Here is a 26,121-nt window from a genome sequence, read left to right as displayed (position 1 = left end):
AGAACGAAACTCGATGAATTATTGTTTCATTAACATGACACGTTGGTAATGCGATACACGGTTATTGAGAACGTACGCTTTAACGTTTTCCTGCATCTTCCAACGTCGAAAGCATTACATTGGTTTGTTTCCACTTTCCTTCAAACAATTGTTTCATATTTTTGTTGCTATTACGAAAGACGTGTCAGAAAAAGAAATGTTAATTTAGCGATATAAAAATCATGCGATGAATCCGTCGAATTTTCTCAAACTGTTTCATTAATCACTTATTGTATATCTATTCTTTTTAGATTTTATATAAATATGTTTATTGAAAGTTAACGTAAATGGTTTCAAGTAAGCTGTTAAATATTAGAGTAAAATTAACGTGACTTGTGATAGCTGTTAATAATGGTTGTATTTATCTTGATGTCGTAGGTTTATATAATCGTGTAATTTTATTAAAAAAAAAACATTCTATTACGTTCAGATTCTGTGGAATTTGATTACAGTGCAAAGTTTCCATTATCCTAGGTGACGCTACTTATCGGTAGGCTATGTAGCGCCAACTGACGACGGACCGCGCTACCAAAATAGGGGTAGCAATAATTCGAGGGTGAAGTAGTCACGAGCTGATGGTAAATTTGTTAGATCACCTTCGGTCAGGTATCGTAATATCTTGATTTACAAAATATAGAAATACAATATACGAGGTATATAGTATTGAAATGACTTTTAATCGAGTTTTTTATCCCATGATTTGAGAATCTCTAAGATCTATATTCTCACTTAGCCAATGACTGGTGCTACGGACACATTTTACAATTAAATAATTCACTAAAATTCACTCAACTCAATTGAATAATACATGAAATAATTGTATATAATTTATATGATGTAAATAAGAAACTACGAAAATGTTTTAAAACTGTCATTTCACCAACTGTGGTAGATTTAGTGTTAAATGTTATCGATTTAGAATAGAATAAGATTTAAATGTTATTTATAAATACCAAATTTACCTATAATAACTAATAACGTGCCTAAAATTACAGAGAAATCTGAATCGACCTGAACCAAGTAGTCAAGTCAGATTTTTATCCGACTTTGCACGGACGCCAAAAAATCAATAAATTATTTTCTTCGGTCGGTATGCCAGGGGTAGAAAAGCTTCTAGGGTTGATAAGGTAAGTAAGACCAGCCATTTTCTCGAATTGATAATGTAGATAGATTATAGACACTGACAACTGAATTGTATGATATGTCAAACTTGAAATATAGTATAAAATGCCTGGAAAACTTTCTTAAACAAATTCTTTCAATTAAAAATTTATATTTTGCACCACCTTTTTGCAATAGACTTATATCTCCTTCTTTTTTTTTTTACATTCCTTACTTTTACCTTTTAACATATAACTAATCAATTCAAAACCTTGTACTCAATTCTCGTGATTACACAGTTTCTTGTTTCATTTCAATTTCCCTGTTTCCTTAAAGGATAAGAATATGCTCTCGACTCTCAGAATTACAACTATATTATTTTGAATCGAAGTAATTGAATGGGAAAGGGGGAGTACTCGCAGGTGTTAGATTTCATGATATTTTATTACAATAATTCCATATGAAGAGATGAAGATAAATATAGAAATGTTGAAGTAAAAATGGAAAGTTGTGTGACATTACATACTATTTTGTAATGTATGTTATAACAATATACAATAGGTAGGCTATACAGTAATATCACAATGCATGATTCACAACTTCGTAAAAGTCTAGAGAAGAGAATATAAATCTAAGTTAGAGGACACCGATCATCGTTCAATTTCCATGGAGACGAAGACGGCGGCTCAATTGTATCGATTAGAAAACGCGATGAAAAAAAGTGTATTCTTTCCTCCTTTTTTACTCTACACACTTTCGAGAATCGGAAATATACGTATATAGTCGAATAATGCCAATTCGTTAACCATTGTCGTTATTCGTTCAATAATATAGAATATCGACGACGCTAAAAGCTAATAGTGGTGTAGACAGTACTCACTTTATAGTAATAGTACTCTTCTTAATCGTAATAGTAATAATAACAATAATAATGATTAATAATCATGACAACAGGCGCATACGCTTTTTTTTACTTTGTGTATGTTTGATTGCATGATTGATATGACGTTCCTAGCTCTTCGGACGATCGCTATGTCTTGAATGACATTAAAAAATCGCATGAAAATAAATTACTATATGCTACCGTAGTCGAGAAAGTCTTATGAGCGACGGAATAAACTTAAAGGCTCGTATTCATAACACTGTATTATCACTAAACGATACGCCTTCGTTTCTCAAACATTTCCAAGATTGGAAAAATGAATCCCGGCCATCTGACGATTCCGTTTCAACGCGTGTTTAAATCCAATCGATTCGAATAACACGATTCCGTTCCAACGCGTATTTAAATCCAATCGATACGAATAATACAATTCGTCAACGTCGTATTTAAAATTTTTAGTAAGAATATTTATAATTTGGCGATCGAATCTTCTTAGAATCTTAACATTTTTAACGAATTTTCTACTCGCGTTATACATCAATGATTAAATACTCGCGACAAATTCTGGGAAGAGAAGAGTTCAATTAATCGGTATCCGTTAAGAAAATGAAAGGAGTATAGTTTGTTCTACTAGAGCGTTCTGAATACAGGCCAGACAGTATAAAAAATTGAGTTTCGTGCCACTTCAAGAGCGCATTGCCACACGTACTGGTCGTTGTAGTAAATTTCTTCCCAACAAATATGGCCGAGTGTGAGAAGCTGAGCGGAAAAAGAACGTTCTTCCCAAAAATTCTCCCTCGCATGAATCAATCATGTCCTAGGGTACTCAATCGCTACGTTTATCGACCTATGTCAGCGATTGTCAACATACGAGACGCGCGAAGGAATCCTAACTAATTACAAAATCAAAAAATTAACAAATATTTCTACATTCTTGACTTTTGATACCTACATAACTTGTCGTTAATTATATTCAAGTGCCTTCGAAACAAAAACTAAAAGAATATTTCACAAGAGGCAATTTTCCAAACGGAAAATCAAAAATCAGAACACAAATGACGCAATAAAAATTTATGAGTGGAAATATCATAGATGCTAAGATTAAACACACTGTGATTTTTCGTAATTGTGTTCTACGTGTCACTGTCGCAAAGCTAGAAAAAAGGTAGCTGTCAAACATGAAACGTTAAACACTGTTGATTCCTTTCTTAACATTTTTTGGTTTCTTTTATAATATTAATTGAAAATGTTTGTTCCTTATAAATAAAGTAAATCTTCGTTGGCACTTGGTACTTCCACTCTACGGTTGTCAAAAAAAAATTACAAACTATCTTCTCGCACGATTCGAAATGATTCATCTTCGCCAGCGTCTCGGAGAACACGCCGGAGCTAAAACAAAACTAACTCTCCCATCTTTCGCACGGGTCCTGTGAACGTTTTGTACTCACCACACCCACAATAAATACATCATCCTCGCCGTTGTACCATCGTTATGAGTATATATTCGCGTGATTTGTTACAAGATAAAAAGTTTCGAGTCGGGTACGATCTAAACGTAAGCGTAAAGACGACGCGCGTACCTCTGATTGCAACGTATATGTATGCTCGTGTACGTGTATACATAAATGTGTGTGTATACATATAGATATATGTATATAGAATATTCTGGAAGAACAGATTTGCGTATTGCAACAGCGCAAAGAGAACCGTGACGCCTTACCGAGGTAAACGATACTCTACGTCTCGGATATGTGACTTTCTGGCTCGCCTGCTTTGGTCGAATAATCAGTGGTTACCTAAGATTTTCAGGCTCTCGCGCTACTATTCCTATCACCTGTCAAAACTTCCAGGTCTGACGCGCGTTCGATTGAAAACCAATATGTCAGAACTCAAGTTACAGTTGGCAGCAAAAAGTGAAGTCCTGGTAGGAACTTTGCGTCTATTAATCAGAATTTTGAGAGAGAGAGAGAGAGAGAGAGAGAGAGAGAGAGAGAGAGAGAGAGGATATTTCCCTTACCGCTAAAACTACCGAACCAGTCATTTTAGGGGATGTATCTCAGACCTCTTTTTAAAATTACTCCATTTTTAGCTGTGACTTTGACGCAATTTTGTTGGTGAGAATAAATTGCTGAAATAAGGAACTAATTATATCGATAGATATAATGGCCCCTCTGATTTCGAAGGTATTGCAGTATTTTTAATAGGCATGTGTTGATTGTTGATAGTTACAGACGCACAGAGAGATTTGTCTATCTTGACTTTAGGCTCCTTCTTCAAAAGTAATCTGTTTCAGAACTTATAGAAACCGACATTTTTGTTTTTCAATTTCTTGAAGTTTGCGGAGAATGTGTATAAATGACTTGTCAGGATTCGTAAACTTGGTCTAGCATAGTACTTTTTCTTAAATAGCATTTTTCAAATTGATACTCATGGTATGTCAAGAAAATAGTGAATCGACCGACTTGAAATTTTGCATAAAGAAGTACATGACACTATCTATTGCGAGCAAGATATAACACAACATTCTATTTAGCTTATAAAATAAATAATATAGAATTAACGAAAGCAATACTCAACACGCGTCCAAGTATTCAATCTACAGAGATCATTCTTGTTTTAAGTATGTCATACATGCGTCAGGGGACAGTGAACGTGTCACCGTATCAACTACTATACCTGTCATCAATATACACAGACCATAGTTCGAATCTAGAAGTATTCCTTTTACTCTCTGTTACCGAATCTGTTCAAGATCCCAGAATATGCAAGAATCCTCAAGTGTTTCGTTTTCCTCAGATCACAGACTGCATTACACAATATCCACGTGACTATACGATACTACACGTGACTAATATTTTCAGCTCCCAACTCAACGTCTAAAAGTACTTCGAGAACCCATCGACGTTCTGTTAACCCTTGAGTAGACACGTTCACATTTGTAACATAAATAGGTACTCGACTCTCAATATATTTTCCTCTTTTATAATTCTGAATAAATACCATTTCTTCCCTATCTCTGTCTTGTAAATACTCCCTTTAATTTGTCCTAATTTAATTCAAAAATAGCTAATCTACATACGCAGCAGCACATAGTATGCCCCAATAGGGACCTGCTAGACCCCCGTGCGCTTGCTGAATCTTTCGACTGCTATAGACGACCAATCGATCAGTCGACGTTCAACTGATGAGAAAGTCTTGCGCGCACGTTGCGCATCTTGTTAAGGGTTAACGAAACGTCGAAATCGATTTTCTAAACGAACCCTGCTTCCACCAGAAAGATTCGACTGTTTAGACGAAGAAAGGCATCGAGCTGGCTCGATATCCCCGCGCTATCCTCGTCCCGTCTTTCCTAACTGCATAATCGTTCCGTCGATAAGGCGTTCGGACGCATAAGTTTAACGAGTACCAACTGAGAGGGTACTCGAGTTAAAACGTAATTAACGGGGTTAAGTATAAGAAGAAAAGCCGGGGTAGCCGATGCATCCAGGAAAACCAGGCAGATCGGGTTTCCCTCGCCTCGCTTCCGGGTATTAAATATATATATATATATGTATATCGAGTAAAAAGTGGCAATCTTCGATAAATTACTCCGCAAGTACTTTGTACATCGAGTGAAAGTCGAATCCCTTTTGTTCTCCACGGCCTAAGGGCTCTAAACGATTCGTCCCGCGAGGACCTACTCCCAACCATTCGTTTCCATTTTAAGACTGTTGAACGACGGATACCGCGGTCTCCGTTATGCCACCGCCATCGCGACATATGCTCGAGGATGTGGTGGTCCCTTCCGACGGCGCTGGAGCCACCGTCAGCTGTCTCTGCTCCATATGATCGAGAGTTTTCTCGATGGCTCTTAATCTCTTCTCCAGGCTAGTCGTGCCTAAGATTCCCACTTGCAACTGTGGGCCCAGAGGCAAAATGGCCAATAGCCACCACGTCCACGATGGACCATCTGGCAGTCGTGGCCAATCCTCTTCGGTGTCTGGCATTCGACCGAATACCCGTTGGATTTCCGACTGCTGGGACGATGGCACCGTGTCCCACCATCTTCTGCCTTTCGCTCGGACCTGCGAAGACGATTTTTTATTGTATTTTGTTCCAGTGAATTTGAAAGGTTGCTGTTTCTTTCGCGTAATTGTAGAATAGGGGTCGGATTAGGGGAAAGGCGGAGGAACACTGTGATACGTTTTTTTTAAAATGAGACCGAGATCAATTTTGTGTAGGCTGATGGATAGAAAGAAACTGTAGAACATTAGCTGTATTTGGCAAGTCATTGTTCTTTAATTTTACGGTTGAATTTCTACGAAAATGAATGTTGACGATGAGAGAAACAAACAATTATTATAGAATTAGTAATTTTAGAAATATTGGAATTTGTGAATATTGAATTCATTGAAAATATTGAAATAAATTTTCAGAAAAAGGTATCCAGATACAAGAAAATGTCCAGATAAATATCGAAGCGATTAGAATACAAGCATTATATTTAAAAACAATCCTGATGCCAAATGATCAGAAAAGTGTTAAATAAAATTAAAATTCGTGTTGCCCCTGAGACATTAAAACTAAAATTTGAAATTTTTATTATAAATTATAGATACACGTGTAATATTGAAAACTGTCTTGGAAATGAATATTTTTCTGAATGCTACAAGTGTAGAGATCGATGTTTTATGAGTAATTAATTATCAATTAAAATTGAATGCATTTAATTGCAGCTAACTTACCTTGTCGTGTAATTCCAGGAGGTTCAACAGTTGGTCTTCCTGTACCATCGTGTCTCTCAGGAATTCCACTTGAGCTGTGTCATAGCCATCCCTTTCTCCCCCAGAGAGAACCCTGAATCTCCTTCCACCGACTGTGCTGAGAATACTGCAACCGTCTTTCAACAGAACTCTGTCCCGAATCTCGAGCATGGTACCATATTCCGCGTATCTGAAAGATTCGACGAAATCATGAAATAATAATAATTATTATAGACAAACTTCACATCCGAGTATCAGAGAAATTAATGCAAAAAGTACTGAAACTTTCATCCTTGTACAATTTCTATATTTACGCTCGTCATAAATGCATAAATATCCGTAGTCTAGTTATGACTCTTACATAAACCTATAGAATAAGAAGATTCCGAGTGGAAGTAGTTACCTTTTTGTCCCCGTCGCTTCCCTGTTGAGACACGCCGCGATACCAAATTGACGGACCCCGCTTTCGACGCACCTTCTGACCATTAGCCTGTATCTGGGCTCGTAGACAAAGAGAGGACAAGCGACGCACGGGAATGCCGTGGTGCAAACGAACACTGCTATCTGCTCGCTACCCAGAAGACCGAGTCCCTGGACAAGCTCTAATCGGTGGCTGGCCGCTCTCGAGGCGTATTCCGTCGGAGCTACGGTCTTCAGAGCCCTCTCCACGAAGTCCGTCACCGTCTTCTGGCTGCTGGCCAAGTACTGCGAGCAAAGAACACTTTGGTAAGTCGACCAGAAGTCTCAGCCTACTCGAGAGAAACCTTCAACGGAAAAGATTTCGCCGGCGAGTCTCGTGACTTTTTCACGAGCCTGAATCCTCGAAGTTCCCCTTTGACAGGCGCTTTCGAGGCCGTCTACCCCGAGGACCACCATTAATCATGAATTTAAACGTTTCAACTGCAACGTTGTACGCAGTGCGCGTCAGACCTCGGATTAGCAATGTAGATTGTTCGAGCGTTGATGCAGTTGGCGTACGTTTCACGCTTGTTACATCTTTGAATTATGAGAAAAACGGTAACGATAGCAGCGTTCGCGTTCTCGTTACCGTTTACAGTGTTACTTGTCAGGATCAATGTGTAGTATATCGTGCAACCTATTTTTGTTACGTTATTAGAGTATACATACTGATTGCGGTTATCGATTACAGGGATTTGTATTTGCAAGTAATATCATTACCATTTTTGTAATAGCACGCGAACGGTAAACAAGTTTTCCAGGAAGAAGTAATTCCTACTTCGGTAAGTTAACAAGTTCTTCGAGTGGGAGAGAGAATTAAAAGATTTCCTTGAACTATTTATATAAAGAAATATTATATTATACCGGCACAGTAAGAATGAAAACGGAAAGTGAGTATAATTTGTGGACTTTTCAGGGCAATTTAAAATTATACAGATGCTGTACAATAGGTCAAATAACGTGATAAATAACACACGAGTGTAACGATCTAGACATATTACCACTCTTACGATGCGTATAAATATTTTATTACATAGACAGTTAATCCTAGTTTGCGCGTTAGAGAGACATCTATTGTGTATTCAAATTTTCAAATCAATCGTTTAATTGCATTTCGACACGTTCTGTTTGAAGATACACAAGTTACAACTAGTCTGCGGGTTTTGTGTGTTTATAATATAAACAAACTGAACCTAATAGGAACAAACTGAATTGTAAATAATGTCGACAAAACGATGCGTAATAACGCAACGTAGTTTAGGAGAAAGGGAATTAGAAGAGATATAAGATTGCGGGCTGCAAAATTTCTTCAACGTCATTAACAATGATGCCTTGCGGAGACAATTGGTAACGACGCCACGAACGCGGAAGCTGCTGTTCGACGGCCCTGGTGACCGCAAACAATAATCATTTCAATCTGCGGCATCGTTAACCGCTAGGAAGTATTATGTCTCATTTACGGACAGGTGTTGCTCGACGTTCCACGGAGGGTTATCGTGTTCCAGGGAACGTCGTTCAGGATTAACGGATCGTGACTAACGAGTCGCGTTTACGGAACCGGGGAAATTGACGTGGAAAATCCGAAGAATCCGTCGACCGAGAAAACGATACCAACCGAACGTGGTCGCGGGAAAAACAACGATCAGAAGTCGAAACAACCGATACGCGTAAAACGGGAAAAACTATAACGTGACATCAGTATTCTGTCCGTCATGTTTCCTGTTTTCTGCCTGTAAAAGATTTTAATCGAAAAACGTAGGGAATTTCATGGAAATGTTGACACGTCGGGATGTTTGAAGTTGCGCTTGACATGGATACCAAACTTTGTATCAATTTTTTTCAACTGCGATTCGTTGGAAAAAACTGATATAACTTTTTAAATAAATTAATATTTTTCAATGAAATTTTGAAGAATATCTTAAATTGCTTTTTTCACATCACATTTTTCAACATGTAAATATCAAAGATTATCATCTTCTTTATTAAAAAATAAAAACTCGATATTTCTCTCATTGTAACATTAATATTTCTTCTTTGTGTGATACACATAAAAATCATTGTCAAGGTGTAGGGAAAATTTACGACATATTCCGACTACAACCTGAAATGAAATTCAAACGTTGAACTCGTGTCATATCTCTAACGTATACACAGTTCCGATATTGATAATCACGAAATAAAAGAGAAAGTTGAAAACTCATATAATTATTTTAATTATTAAATCATCCGTTATGATATTTGTAAATAGAGATTGAACCATTTATATTGTTTTATATATTTATTTTAAGACAGACATATGAAAATCTCAATGACGCATACTTTTTGTTTCACGGAGTTAATCGATTTGTGCAATGAACGGCTCAATTGTTAATATAAAATTTAAAAGTCTGTGTGTTTCCCTATAATTCCTACTGTTTTTCACTTTTTTCGTTATGCACGGCGAAGATTACGGTTTAATATGCCAAATGATTGTTATCTGGAGAGGAAAAGACTACTTACATCGGCGAGAGACGTGACGCACAGAGGACACGCTGAGGAATAGTCCAGACAACGATCCAAACACATCCAGCAATACGTGTGTCCACACGGCGTCGTCACGGGTTTCCATAAGAGTCGACAGCACAGGATGCAATCCAATTCGCCCGCCGTGCCACCGGAAAGAGGTGGTAAAAGTATTTCAGCGGGTCTCGCTTCGAGTCCTGAAAATATCACAGGTTTTATTGATTACAGCGTAAATCGATCCGATCAACAGAAATAACGATTCAACAAACATATTAACCTTTTGTACTTCAAGATATTTTTAGAAATATTATTGACTTCAAATTCATTTTATGGCGTCATGTTTGAAAGTTGCAAGCGTTCTTTTTCCTATAAAAATTTATGACCGAAGAATTCTAGTTTCCATGTATATTAAAACAACAAAATTCTGTCCATACATCTGTATACAAATTCTGATATTTTCAGTCATTATAATGCCATTACGTGCCAGTTTTGTTATTTCGTTTAGTAACGAAAATCAAAACAATATTCGTCACTTCTGAAGCACTTCTAAATTCTTAGTTGCGAGAGAATTGTAAATATTGTCGTAGATCTATCCTAACGAGAAAAGTTGAAACGAGTCTCGGATAACCAGCACACGATTGTGAAAAAAATATTTGGCGTGTGTATTTCCACCCTGTTCGCGCTTTAATCAAATCGTTATTTTTAAATAACTCGCAATCGAGGACCTGTTCATCAATGGTACACATTCGGTCGCACGTATCGTGCTAAACGTGCACCGCCGGTTATTAATACGAAATGTCAGATAAAACGTAATCGGTTAACCTTTCCAGGCTGGAATTCTTTTTCACGAGAACCCGAAGTTTCGTTTAGTAACTAACAATCTAACCAATTCGTAAAGTATTTCGTGTAGATTCTAGCATCTCGTTGATATATAATTGTTAATCTGCAAATATTACGCATTAATCGCGAACGCTAATATGGAAAACTCGTATTAAACGATCGTGAATAAATATTTCTGAAATTAATATAATTATGTATCTACGTAAATACTCGTGTGACGTAAGTTGATGCAATCATACAATTTCGTTTACAGAACTCCATATATGTTTACTGCATTCATTTTGCATGTTTTTCGTGTTTGTGTAAATCACAAACGGGCCAAAACAATAATGTTCGAACGATGCGTCGATCCTTAGATACCAATTGAAGAATTCCTTTGTTTGTATATAAATAATTTTTTAAAGTTTGTGATTGTTCAACTTACTTTTTAATTTCTCTATGTCTTGGTACACACGATCCAGGCCGGCCTGCAGCTTGGTGTTGTTCTGTGGTGCTGGGTTTGACAAGAGCCTCCGCCTAACAGTCTGAAACGAATCAACAAGCATAATTGGATTAAGCGCGAACTTTAATCCCGAATTATTAGGATTGACACGATTAGTGCTCCTTTTCTTTGAAATACAATTCATCTGTATTTGTAACCAGACGCTGCGCGATTCTATGAGATTTAATGGCTTGTTACGCAGCCTAGGAATTTCTCTGAAACCTAATTCCACATTTCGTTTTTCCCTTTTTCCCATAACTACCGCTATCGTTTATCTCTGATTATCTACAATTTCAACTTGAATAATTTTGCAAACGAATTCATCGATTCCGACACCTCGCGCTAATATCGTGTTTACTCGATCTCATTTTATCGTATTCCTTATTTATCTCTCTTGTCAAACAAGAAACAGCTTTACTCTCATGTGACTCCGCTTCGTCGATAAAAAAAATCAAGAGAATTCGAAATCTTATTAACGAGGGGATTTGTAATTAAACGTGGCAATCGATTACTGGTTACCGGACACCAAGCAGTTTATCCTGGCAACGAGATCGATGGTGATTGAAACGTCTAGTTTATATAAGTTTCAGTTATCCGAGCGCTTATTACCGTCACGATATCCGTATTGCATCGTCTATCTACAATAATTGTAAATCGATTGTTAATTACGCGGGTATCGTTGCAAGAGGTCTCGCGTTGTAAGAGCGGTATCCGTAACGATCAGGTGCACTGATCTCCTAGCAGAAAACAAAATAATTAATCGAAGTAAACAAGGTGTAATCGAGAACATAATGAGGACGATAATTATGGTCGTCGTGTCAGTTATCATTTAATGAACAGGAGCAAGCGAAATGAGAAAAATGTACGCAACCGAGAGAAGAAAATTGTTGCTTAATTGCAGATATCATAGCTAGGGTGGCGGTCAATTATGCCAGTTGCTTCGTTCTTCTATCTCTAGCGGCTTGTTCTCGTATACATGACTAGATTACTAGTTTCGAATTAAATTCAAACGATATTTGTATTCGTATTTTGTAACACTTTGACCATGCAAATGATACCCCCTATCAAACGTACAACTTATGTTTAAAAAACGGTGACACGAAAAAATGTAAACCTGAAATTCTAGTATTCTGATTTATTTATTTGAAAGAAAACTTGAATCTGTTTCGAATCTACCTAGAACTGCAAACACTGTTACGCTTGGTCGAAACTTGAATGAAAAACTTATCGGGGAATTACATAATTTTGTTTTTCTCCTATTCGACGTTCTTTTGTATTAAAAATGTGACGTGTTTAGTGATGTCGTTTATGTACTATTTATATAAAGTAATGGTACAAAAATTAATAGAAAGTAATTCATTTTAGCAAGGAAAGAAATTAGATGATTCAATAAATACTATTGTATTCGCAAATAAATCTCTACATATACCAGGTATTCAACTTCACAAACGACGAAACTTATCATCGCAACGTTTCGTTGCAAAAGTTACACGGTAACCTAACATTTTAAGAATTGCCTCCCACGCTTCTGAAGATAAAGTTCGCACCTGTGGAAACTCCTCGTCGCCGCTGCTGCTATTGTCTTCGCAGTCGGAACCGTTCAGGATCGCTCGACGGTTCCTCTTGAGATTCATCATCTGATGACGACTCCTCGTGCGCGACACGCCCTCCGATAGATTGTAGGGCGAACGGGATGGCACGTTGTAACGACGGTGACCAATCGACAGCACTTTGTACAGCACCTGAAGACAATACGAAACGATAACTTTTGTAATCCTAATGTAACTATACATACAGTGAATGCATAAAATGATAATTAACGAATGTATTTTCGATTTGTTTGTTAAACATACTATAATTAAAACAAGTGTCGAAAATGGTTCGATTTGGTTCAATTCAAACTTGCTTCCCTTACGTAAAGTAATACTCTCGTTGAGAATATCAGCAAATCAAATGTTCCTGTTCGTTACTAAACATCCCGCCTAATCCATCCATGAAATCTAAATTCCGACTGTTCTACGGAACAATCTCTTGAAATGCAATTAAATTTCTTTTTCATCGTTAATGTGGGATAAAGCCGTCTTTAGCGTTACACAAGATATCCGTTTATCGTACGGTACATCTTTCCAGTTAATTAAAAGTCTCACGCTTTAAGAAAACAGTATTCGACCATGTTTCGCAAACGCGTGCAAAAGAGTTATTTCGAAATGTGTGTAATCGCTGCTTACAGCTTTTATTCGCGTAGCAAAAGAAACAGAAGAAACGTAACATCTTTTCCCGTTTGATAAACAGCAAATGTTTCCGTCGTCCGAATACCCTGCAATTTGCTGGAAGAGCAGCTTGCGTACAGCGCGAGAAACGCAGGAACGTGGAATAATCTGCAAAATTTCGTGCCACCTTGTGCAACTTCCCGACGGGTCGCATCCGGAACATTTTCACCGAAAGAAAGTGCTCAGCCAGTGGCATCTCATTGTTCGCCCTATGGCGCGGACGCTACGCGAAAAGAATGATGCCTCGATCTTACGTAAGTACCGGTGCAGCTTGCGTCAATGATTCCAGCCGGCTCTCCGGTTACACAATGATCGTTTGAAATTCAATTTGTCCGAGGGTACCTCTGCGTTCATTCGATCCTCGAATTCGCCCGTTAACTCTTTGAGTCATAGCGATAAGTGTACCGTCTATGAGTTGAGTCGAGTCGAGGTACCAACAACGCTGTTACTCATCTTGCATTCAGTTTGCAATTATTTTTATGAATTCGTTGTGTTCATAGAGTCTCTAGTATAGAAATATGCAAAATTTAGATAACTACACGATAAGTTCATAGTAGATTTTCTTTTGAAAGCAACAAATTCAATATCGCTTTTTATTATCAAACTAATAACCTAGAGTACACATCTGTATTAGATATTGGCGCCTAAAGCGAAATGTTTTTAATTTACCCGACAGCGAATGGGTTAATTATATTACATATCACAAACAATTTTTTTGTCGTATTTTCTATGATTTCTTCATAATAAACTTATGAATAAGTCTATTTTATAACAAGTCTCGTACGATCTAGTCCTGTCAATAGCATAATTCATAGACGTCTATTCCACAGAAATACATCAGATTAAATTCCAAGTGATCAGACAGCATCAATTTCAATACGTCTATCGGTACAAAATTTTAAGTTTCAAAAGAATGTCTCATTTTGGGAATAGATATTATCGTAAATTTTAAACAAAAATGTTAAAGAAATTTTTGCGTTATTGCCTCAAGATGTGTACTAATAATTACCAAAAGGTTTCTTTTCTGTATTTCCTATGGTTTAACTATGGTTTTACTTGATTAGACGATCTCCTTAAGACAGAAACCGTAACGACTCACTCTCAGAGAATGGAAAAACGATACCCGCGATTTAAAGACTCGAACGTATCGAGTTGCGAGTAATTACCGCTGGCCTTGCCTTGAGTGTAGACTAGCCTTGGGTCACTCACCTGTAGTCTTATTGGAACGCACGATCGACGCATCGATTGATACGCCGGCGAAGAGGCCAGCGAGGAAATAAATTTCCATTATATGTACCACTGATATTCTCGCCGTTATTTTTCATTCGATCGCCTCGGAGAGCCCGTTGGAATCGTCGTGAGGTTTATTATATAATAAGGCATCGAGTCGTCGACGCTGGTCGCTCCAACACTCCGTGTTATTCATGAAAGTCAATTCGCGGAATATTTATTCCCGTCTTAGCTCATTCATCTCCCGCCTACGTCGGAACTACGAAACTCGCGATTATTTGCGCGTCTAGCGGGGGAAAAAGTGACTGCGATCACGATTAACGAGACGGTTGCGGAAAATCGGTTTCCGTTCAAAGTTGATCGACGAAGGCGTGACTTTTTACGCTAGTTTCTCGGTAATTTAGTTGTCACCTGTGATAATTAACTGTTTCAAGAATATAGAAAGGGAGTTTTTAAAATCTTTTCAAAGTTCTAACTGTCAAAAATGAGAAGGATCTTGTTTAAATCGCAGATGGTAAGTAGAAGTTCTGTACATGTTTATTCGATTGAAGAGATATTCAAGTAAGCTGTTATTCATTCTACGTGAAGTTTATACTTTAACTCGATAAATATCTAATCGAAAATTGTTTACCTTTCATGCGCTATTCGAAATGATTGATCTAGATATGAATCTACCTTTTATTGTCGATTATTTTTTTTCTCAAAAATAAGAAAGCGGAGATAGGCAAAATTTTATCTGAATAATAAATGTCAAATAGAAATTCTATATGTCACTTTATTCGTAACAATATTGTGGCTGTATTATTCAGATTGCTAGTTTTACTCAATAATCTAATCTGAAGTTGTTTAGCTTTCATTTGTTCTTCGAAATTTGTTATGTATAATAATAATAATAACAATAATATATAATATATTATATCAAAATCGTAATATATAAGAATTTTGGTCATCTTTGTTATCAGCTCCATGAAGCTTAGTTATTATGATCGTCACCAGTTTTTCTCGTGAAGTCAGATTTAATCAGATTTAATTAACCCTCTGATTCCCAGTGAGACTTTTGAATTCTTTTGATTAAAGACAACTTCAATCTAAAATAGTGCATACACTTATGCACATGATTGCGATCTAGACTATTTCGTCAACAAAAATTTAAAGAAATTGCTTTCATTTTGGTTTATTAATAAAATTTAAATTTGCTAAATTTAGTATTTAATTTTCTCTATAAAGCGTCATTTTAGGTGATAATTACACTCCTCATGAAAATCTACGGATTTTAATCAAATGCGATAAGATTAGGCTGTGCTTTTTATGATCTGTGATATCTTGCATACTCATTACATAATAGACCCGTGTTCTTCTTGCGTTCGTCGCTCTCGCGTCCATAACGACGACTGACTTTTACAGGTAGAAGAGAATCAGGAATCAGAGGTTCCGTATGATCGAGAACGAAGAGCAGAGAGATCGTTACATTACGTAACAAACAGTACACTCTCTTCAAATAGTATACCTACTTGCGAGTGGTTATCACGGGTCACTCACCTGACGACTATCATACCGAGTCATTAAGCTGTACCACTAGCAGCCGTACCGGAAATGCCGTCGTGCACAGACGTCCACTTCTTTTGTGTACGTTCGTGACTCTGGCTACAATATCTTGATCTCTCTCTCCCTCTTGCTCGCTCATTTATACCGTTTGTTTACGTACTCCCTGTTTATACAATGCTCTCGACAATATCAAAATTGGAATGAATGTTAATGGCTTTTTCTCTGACGACACGGTTGAAATATTGCAATTTCCTTGCTTACTGTTATGTTAACACGATGGTCGCCACGTCACCCGCAAATGAATGACCTGACTTTTCATTGTGGAGGTAAAAAAAAAAAATGAATTCCGTATGTGAGGGGTCAAAGAAAATAAATCTTGATAGGATTCGTAAATTTGACGACGATAAAATTTTAACTTTGTAGACATTTTCACGAGTTTTAGTCTGGCAGGTAGTGTTTTTTAAATGACTTGAAACTCGACGTGTCACTGATAGACAAAATTTCATCCGTTTAACAGACGGCGAATCATAAAAACTCTTCATTCGGAATATTTATAGAACTGTTACAGAGGTACAAGATAACAGTTACTGGAATAGAATTTTATTCGTTCAACGTAAGATGTAAATTCATTTTGGAGCTTAGACCTTGTTTATCGCTCGAAAAACTTGTTTATCTTTTATTCCTTACGCGAAAAATTATATCTACATAAGTACTTTACTCATCTTTGCTCAACGCAGACTGATTACAGATGCGGTAATCCTCGTGTTTTTATGTTTCACGTCAAACAAGATGTTTACTTGTACTTGTTGTATCTGTGGGATTTACATATGTCTACTGTCTGTTCTTAAACTGATTTTTGTATTTTTGGAAATGTTCCCAAATTGAAGTACGACAACATAATAGAAATTTGATTTATACCGTCTGTTATACCAAATACATGTATTTTAAGAACAAAATAAACATCTGTTTGAAAGAAAATTTTGTTCTCTTCTTTCGAGAAATCCCTTAAATTTCAGGTGTTTTTTAGAACCGGTCGAAATACGAAGGCAGCTCCAAACATTAATCCACCCCCCCTCCCCACCAGCACCACTCTGAAAATAAAGGATGGATTCCGAAACGACATGATTTCATAATTAGGTACCTATGCTATAATACAAAAAAGAAAAAGATAGAAAATTTCAAAAATCTGAATTTTAAATCGTCTCTTTTTAGAGCTGCCTCTTTATTGATGTACCACCCCTCAATTATAACTAACAATGCGTCTTCATTCGACATTATCTACGTTGCGTTTCGCAGTGGCTTGCAACTTTACCACCACCGTATTATTATTATTATATAACGTCGTTATTATGCAAATATGAAAGAGTGTACATGTCATAACGAAGAGTAATAGCATATTTACGTAAAGGCGAAGTACAGATAAACGGTGATTTTGTAAACCTGACATCGGAGTTGTTGCACAAAATAAATCAATCGGGGTTAAAAAAAATATTACTTCAAGTGTAAACAAATAAAGGATCTGATGGCAAAGTTCGGATGCAAAGTAGGTTAGCAGAATATTTCCGTAGGACGAGAATTGTTATAATGGGACGATTTATAGAAAAACAGAGCATGGAATTTATACTTCGTTTTCCTATATTTTTGCATTTTTTTCAGGTGTAAGTTCAGTATTATTTAACCATATTCTTACATAATCCTTATTTCTACGCGAAAAAGTACATTAAAACATCAAGAACGTTCATTAAAATTGTCAATGAATAAGGTTCCTCAGGTTACATTAAGTCTGATGTTTCCAGTTTTTTAAGATATTTTGAACATTGACGCGGAAATAACCTTCAAAATTGTGACTAAGTATTCATAATTAAATATCCCAATGATATAACACGACAACAACGTTACGAGATTGATAGATGTCATGAGTCAATATCAGTTTGATTTTTTGTTTATTTTGAACAAAAAATTTCTTCTCTGAAAATGGCTGTTCATTTATAAATATTCAGTGCGCCTCTATAGTTCCATGCTTCTTAAAAAAGAAATTCCGCGTAGAAATCACGCTGTTGCCTTCAGGAGATATGGCTCGAAAAGTGAACGTTATCAACGGGACAGCGTAACATTTACGTCTACGTAAAAGTCAACATACCTTGATCAATTCGTGACGCACAGCTTGAGGATTCTTGTCGATAGCCACGCTGATGCAAATGGCAAAGAGAGCTTCTTCGTGTCTACCCAGTGCTGACAAAGCCACCCCTCTTCTGTAATGACCCTGTCGATGAATGCGTGTTTATTAGAACGTGAGTGCAGCAATCGATTCGAAATAATACTACTCAGCTCGAAATTGGTACGCTTTGACGTTCATGGAAACAAATACTCCTCAAATTTTAATATCCTGAGTCTATACTTGTCAAATCTTAATTCTATCGATCTGTACTTGGGAAATAACAGTCACGTATCTCTGAGTTTCAGGACTCACTTCCTAAAAGAATGCATAAATAGCCTAGAAAATTATAAACCGATATTAATGCTTTGAAATATAACAAAATCTAACATAAACAACGATCGTCGCCTCTCAGCCACCACTCGAGTTGCCGCATAAAATCCAGAACTGGCTAAGCGTTATCCCTCGCGTGTAAAGAGTTGAAATCATTTTCAGCCAGCAATTTAATTAATTCTTTTTTACATTAATTTATTAAATCCAATTGTAAAGCACATGGACCGTGAAAATGACTCTAACACAAAGAATCGAAATTTAAAATAAATCATAACTCGTGTTTCACTCCTTCTATTCACAATTCAAGAACAATATGTTGCCTACTTATACATGCAATAAGTAGTTCAAATTATTCATCAAACAACAGGTTCAGAAAATATTTGAAAATATTAATCATTAAAAGAACGTGCTAGTACTTTAAGAGAATATAATTGGAACGCAATGTGGTAGTTCCGTACACTTTCCGAGTAAAGCTACTGTTAATGGTCGAATCAATAAACACGCAGGGCATTTGCCACTTGTTTGTACGTACAATCGACTAGCTGTAAAGTCGGTTGAACCTCATCTGATAAAAACCGTGGCACGAGTAGGAAACCACTCATTTGTCGCGTTCCTGGACGAGGTGTTTGGTCTGGGTCAGAGGTCAGGTTTAGCCCTTAGATTTGGGTTAGGGATAGCACGTCGTCGCGGCGTGGGCGGGATTGGAACAGGATTGGGTTAAGGGTAGAGAGGCAGTACGTAGCCCCAAACATCTGATCGAAGAGCGTGCCAAGTGGGAGAAACCTGACCTCTCGTGCCATTGCTTTCGTGCGACAGATTCAATCGAATCTGCTGCACGGCTATACCTCTATTCTGTACAAAATATCTCCTCGGAGCTATTACGTGCACCTCTGAATAACGGGAGTCGTTTACGGTTCGCGCGCGACGAGTCCATCGTGATACTTTCTACTTGTACGCTGCAGCCTTTTACTTCGGAATAGTAAATGGTGATTCATAACGGCCACAAAATGATTGCTTCTATTTTAGAATCGTATGAATACGTAACCTAATAATCCGATACCGTCAAATGAGGTTACCTGCAACACTTTTTTGCTTTAAAGGTAAATTGTATGAAATCTAAGATATTTATCCCATTCACTGGCAGGCAAAATAGCGTTTTACCTTAGACGCCAAGATTCAATACAGATGTGTAATCTAAGTTATTATTTTGATAATAAAAAGTGATGTTAAATTTGTTGTTTTAAAAGAAAAATTTACGATCATCTTTTTGCAATAATTCGTGACTTGAAACGCTACAAACATATTCCTTGACTAATTCCGGACAATTTGAACTACGAGATATCTCGTAGTCGGCAGCGAATGAGTTAATCTCTTGAGGGATATTGGCATATATGTGTACATTCGCTTTTATATTAAAATTCCATTACTTGACAATCATAACACCTTTTAGATTGAAAACGTATACCATGTTCATACAATCATTTAATAGGCTACTGGTCGGTGAAGCGTTAATGAAATCTATTTTCTTTGATGAATAAATAATTTTCATTTCCAACGTTTCTTACCTTGCCCCAATCCGGTCGCAATCTAACCGCATGATCAGCATCCGTGAGGGAGGCTTGAGGCCTATTCAGCAGGAGCAGGACGTGTGCCCTGTTGCTAAGATGGAGTGGGCTGTTTGGCGCTGAAACAGAAGAAAACAAGACCGTAAAACATCGGTAAAATGTCGTCACCGATGAGCGCCCGGGGAGGTTCCTTGGCAAGGAAACCGTCCCTCGTGTTTTAACGAAAACCTTTTCTCTCTGATTGAATTGAGGCAAAGATTTCACGTTTAGAAAAAACATAGATTCTAGAGTGGTATTTATACATTCTGCATTCCTCAAACTTTTCATACATTTCGTAGAAAAATTAAAGTAAAAGTAATTTCGTAAATTGGAAGACTCGTTTTCATTTCAACGACTAAACGTTTCTTAACTTTCTAGTAAAGTCAAGAAAATCTCTTCGTACGATTAAATTTTACGCATTTGTCCTAAAATTATATTCAAAGTAATAAGCTTTATAGTCGCATAAACTGGCTTGACTGCGGGGGTGATTGAAAATACACGATCGAAATTTCGATCACACGAAGCATCGGATTTCAGAGGACCCCTTTGTCGAAGAAGTCAACGAGTAAGACATTAATCGCAACTTGTCGCTGAGTAATTGCTTATGGGATTGCAAAATGACAAAAGAACAGAATGGTCTACCGCTATATTCTTCATTGTGTCGAGGTCGTTGATTCGTAAATTCGACGTAATATGCTGAAAATCGCCTAACAAGGCGATGCAATTCGCTTATGAGTTATGTCGACTACGAACACGTTGCGTAACGCGAGCGTAGGCGATTACGGACGCGTACGTAGAGATACACGCTCCTCGGCCTCGTCGAATTTATTCCGAAAGCGCAATACGTGCTAAATAATTTTCTCTCTCATCGATTCGACCTTCGCGGAGGTTCGATATGTGGAATACGCAATGTCTACTACGAGGATCATTTATACGGCGAGCAGACAACAAAAAATGCTCGCCGATCTTCGCGAGCGAAAGCTTGCAATTAGTTCGGTCAAATTAAACCGCACGAATTAATTGGCTTACATAAAGCACCGGTGAACGAATTGAATGCTCGTCGTGCTCTGCATTCAACAGCTTCGATGATGCCAGAATCATCTAGCGGATAAGTTTTAACATCGTCGAGAATCGTCGAGCTGTGGACAGTATTCTTCGATTCCAACCGATCGAACGACTGCTTTGTGAATCTTCGATCGCAAGAAATATCGAGTAATTCTATTTCAAGGTGTATTAAAGAGAAGCAATGGAAACGGTAATGATTGCTATAAGCCAGGACTTTTTAAACTTTTTTCATTTACGATGCTGTTTATGATTGCGATATTTTGTTGCGACCCCAAAAATATAAAATAAAGATACATAAATATTTTAGGATGATTTATTAAATGGGTAACGAAATATATACACACGAAAAAATATAGTTTTAGAATTTGTTTAGAAACATACGAAAATATAATGGCAGAAAAAATTGTACAATTGTATTTGTTATAGTTACAAAAATGATATACCGTATTTTTCATCAAGACTGCATTTTTTGCAGTAACATCAACAAAAGAGAATATCGTATTGTAGAATAAGCGATATCAATCAAGGAACTTGTCAGTTTTAATTTTTTACCGTAGAAATGAATGTCAAGTGGAAATCGTAAATGTGACTTCTGCAGCAAAAAATAAATTCGCTTGATTAATATTAATGAATATCATAGAAAATTCAACTGACTGCTTAACTTACAGCCACTGTTCTTATCTCGCTAGAGACAATGCACAGTTAGAGACATAAGAAAAGCGTGAAGAAAAATCGTCCCTGAAGAGGTTAAATTAGCTCCGTATTCACTTGTTAATAAAACAGATCTAACTCTTAATTGTGTAAATCTATTCTGATCGGAGAATATATTACATTCATCGTTGAATGGAAACGATTACGTTTACAGAAAAGCAATCTTTTCTTTTCTCTTCTCTAGATCTAGTAGTAAACGCCACCATCGCTAAGATTTGAAGGATAGAAAAGAATTTCATTTGCGAGTGTCGATAAATCGAATCGCCCGTGATACAACGGTTCGTTCCGTGCAATTTTCTCAAGGTAAAGTTTACTATAAGTAGACGCTCGTCAGTGCTGAATGCCTGTAATCGCGCTGGAACATCGTCTTGTAACTTTCTCGAAATAGGCTGTACGCGGTCGCAATTTCGATGGCATCCGTTCCCCTTCGCAGCGATGCACATATGTACGAGTGCAGCGAGTAAAATACTCTCGTCCCATTAAGCGTTTCAACGCTCTCTTTTCATTGAAAATTAAACCACTTCAAACCAAGTGTCCGTAAACTTGTCGTCTCGTTTCTCTGCCTTTTGCTCGAAGTTAGACAAATCTCTCAAGTCGACGGTCGAGTTCGTAACAGCATAGGAATCAAAACTTTGGGGTTGCGTAACTTTGATCGAAGACAAACATGAATTTGGGTTGTTTATCGATGTCCCGTAGGAAGGACTTCCAAACAGAACAAATCAATTGTGTCTGTTCGTGTTGAATGCTAGAATGTTACGCTTAAGTAGTTAATATTTTGTGTGTGTACGAATTTCGACTTTTTTAGATGGCTGGGTAAGTTGAATGGATAGTGAATAATATTTAATAATAACACGTAATTATACACTCGGTAAAATATAATAGTTTTAGTTAACCAACTATGATTATACTTATCAGTAAATAAGAGCAAGTAACGAGTGATGATTCTAATGAAGTTATTCATCGAGTAGAATATGACCGTCGCGGTCATCCAACTAAGGATGCATTTAATATTAATCGATTGGTAATTACATAACACTATCAAGTTGGAGTGCAAAATTGAAACTAAATTGTCGATCAATTTTAATTTGTTAGACATTGAATAAAATCCTTCGTTAATTTTTATATTATAATTGCTATCACGTTACCTGAAAACAAATAACCTTTACTTTAAATATAAACTATATCTAGTTGAGTGACACGAGAATGCTTCAATAAAGAGTCTTGATATTGAGGTTTAATTTCAATATCGAAAAAAGTACATGGTGCATGAAAATATGAAAAAGGAACTAATTATTTTCTAGAATCAATTCCTTGTATTATTTCAAGACATCTGAATATTCTCAAGTCTCTGTGCCAAGCGATTCATATTTGTACGTTCATAACAGTCCACTTTTGAAAGGATAACCCCGTATTGCGAACATTATTAAGAGCCAGACGGTGTAATAGACGTATAAAGTAGAGTAAATATATGACTATACTCTAGACACAAGGAGCACAGCCGTCACGAATGTGATTTGGTAGACTTACACAGCAATTGAAAGGAGAAATATATAAAGGAAGTACGAAGGAAGGTGATATATCGAATGCTCAATTAAAGGAATCCTGTAATCAGAAAACTGCATACAATTTGCCTCGCGAAGTACTCTTGCATGAATATAATATGTAGTATTTTCTTGTATATTACTTCCTACTCCTTGTTACTTACACGTGCATACTAAAGTAATGCATGTTATCCATATTGTAGAGAATGTAATTTATAAGTAAGAGGTAAGAGATAAGAGGAAATTAGAAATGAGAAGTCAATTGAGTGTCCAATATATCTTATATTGCTTCCTTTACACTATATATCCCCACTGACTATACATAATTATTTTGATTTTCCGTTTCACTCTTAATCGATTACGTGAAACCATCATCTATTTATACAGGGTGTCTACAGTCAAATCTGAACAAACTCAGGGAATCGATTCTACAACTAATTTCCAAGAAAAAGTTCCTCCAAGACAGTTTTCGAAAAACCCCTTGTTTTACGAGTATTTTGACTTTTAATTGTTTGTCCGTCTTTTCAACCTTACGCTCTTTAAATGGCCATAACACCATCAAGTTACAGTGCAAAATTAAAACTAAATATACCATTAGAAAGAGCGTTAAACGTCCAATCTCTCTTATGCCTAATTAAAATTGATTACGTAGATTTAACAAGTGGAAAATCAAGCCAAACTGAGAATTCAGACAACAGCAGACTGCAATTTTTAGGAACAAAATTGCTATTAAGAAGATTAAGGGAGGGAGAGCGAAAAGATGAAAGGCTATCACTCGGGTGGGATGTAATCTCTTCGAACGAAGCCCAACGTATAATTGCAATCAAACTTCACTTCAAGCAAGTTCGTTTGATCGTTCAATTATGCTTCGTGCCTCGTTCTCGAGCTTACATCTGTAGTTTTTCAGAGATTGTACCAATTTTTCACTTTATAGAATAAGAATAGTATTCCTCACGGATGAAACCGCGGAGCGCAGCTAGTGTTCTATAAAAATAAAACTCTTAAAACCCCTTTAGAAAAACCCTTTATGATCAAATATGATTATAACGAATTACATGGTTCCATAGTTACGCAATTTGACAGAACGCGATTTGCATATTTTGCAACGAATTGGCATCGAGTGCAAAGAGTTAATTGCTGTAGTCGTGTCCGTGGGTACGGTGCAGCGAGAGAGAAGAAAAACGCGTACCACGTCGCGCAGCTAGCGTGATTTGGGCAGTGCAACCGGAGGCGATGGCATTGCGCGATGCAGGCGGGACTGCATCCTGGCATTGTGAGCAATGTCATTGCCTCCGCGGCTAGAGGCCCTTGCTTGGTCGAGGACGAATTTCCGGCACGCACGATCACCGCCAATGCCAAGTCGATCCGATTCATCGAGCACCATTTGTCAACGCTGACCGTCAGGGACCATCGTCTCGCATGAATCTTCCGTGAACGCGTCTCGCGAATTCTCGCCCGCGCAACTAGGCAATTCCGTGGCAACGTACGAGCAGGCGATTAAACGAAGCGCCGAGTGGCGAAGTTATGAGAAAACGGAAGACGTCGGGATTAATTACGTGCGAGATCGAGAGTCGCGATATGAAGGATCGCTGAATGATTCAGCAAAGGAGAAATTATTCGGAGCTTTGGACCCCATTTCCAATAAACCCTTTACATAAACGCAAATAACAAATCACGTCAAGCAGTAACAAAATGTACTGCAAATATTGTCCAAATACAACCTTAAAATTTATTTTATCAAGAACACCTTCATAGCTTAATTTCGATAGCTTAGTTCAATGAATTTAAAAAAAAATTGTTTCAGGATGTTACTCGTGTTAGTAGAAATTTGTATATCAGTTTGCGTAGAATCTTACGCGCGAACTTGAAAACAACGTTTGGTAAAATTGTCACGAAACCCCAACGAGGTTCGTTTCACGAATGCAAGTGTTTTGCCAGCAGTGGCAGGGGATCGATATAGCGTTTCCGACGCGGATGTCCGAGAAACAGGAATATAGGAGTCACGGGAAACACCAGCTGAACGTGGATCGTGCGATGCATTTGAGTGCATGCCACCACGCTGTTGCGAGCGACTAAACGTATCGCCTTTGTGTAAAACGAGTATTCGAGTAAAATTTCACGTATTTTCGACGGACGAAGTCTCCGTATCGACTGTATGCAAACATACCTCTTGAAACTTCGCTTCGTCGAATACAAAAACAATTTTTTTATAATCGAGAGGTGAAAGAAGGAACGGAATACGTTTAAAAATAAACTGCCTTGTAAACGTATTGTTGCAACTGATCGCACACTAAATACTTTCGAAAATAATTCATTTTACCGTGGTTTAAAATTACTCGTTCATTCGAATAAAAGAGAACTTTAGAAGACGCGGCTATGCACTTTTGAATTCTGCACAGCGTCTCCTTCTTCTACCTAATTTAATCGTACAATAATTGGCTTAGCAGTATGGAACTTGTTATGTTACATAAAACATTATAAAAACAAGAAATCTAAATAGTGGCTTATATTACCTAAAGAATTACCAAGTGTAATTAATCTATTGTGGTTAACTCTGTAAGTATTATAACATTTACTTTCAATATTTTTTATATTATTGGCTTTTATGTCCATTCTATAT

The 26,121-nt window shown here is 37.1% G+C and overlaps 1 protein-coding gene across 1 annotated transcript in view; it reads right to left on the bottom strand.

The window, feature by feature from the left end:
* Window positions 1-4,682: 4,682 nt before the first annotated feature.
* Window positions 4,683-26,121, bottom strand: part of LOC128890074 (LON peptidase N-terminal domain and RING finger protein 3) — a 63,421-nt gene continuing 41,982 nt past the window's right edge. The window contains exons 2-9 of the mRNA XM_054148269.1: window positions 20,146-20,264; window positions 18,233-18,355; window positions 12,595-12,789; window positions 10,991-11,090; window positions 9,724-9,923; window positions 7,169-7,470; window positions 6,748-6,955; window positions 4,683-6,087 (exon numbers count right to left, since the gene is read on the bottom strand). Of these exons, the coding sequence (XP_054004244.1) occupies window positions 5,725-6,087; window positions 6,748-6,955; window positions 7,169-7,470; window positions 9,724-9,923; window positions 10,991-11,090; window positions 12,595-12,789; window positions 18,233-18,355; window positions 20,146-20,264 (1,610 nt within the window). The 3' untranslated portion in view covers window positions 4,683-5,724. The remainder of the gene's footprint in view (window positions 6,088-6,747; window positions 6,956-7,168; window positions 7,471-9,723; window positions 9,924-10,990; window positions 11,091-12,594; window positions 12,790-18,232; window positions 18,356-20,145; window positions 20,265-26,121) is intronic.

Source organism: Hylaeus anthracinus, unplaced genomic scaffold (genome assembly GCF_026225885.1).
Source record: "Hylaeus anthracinus isolate JK02 unplaced genomic scaffold, UHH_iyHylAnth1.0_haploid 12000, whole genome shotgun sequence".
Taxonomy (NCBI): Eukaryota; Metazoa; Arthropoda; class Insecta; order Hymenoptera; family Colletidae; genus Hylaeus; species Hylaeus anthracinus.
Note: the sequence above shows the minus strand (reverse complement) of the source record. Positions and strands in the feature narration are given on the sequence as shown.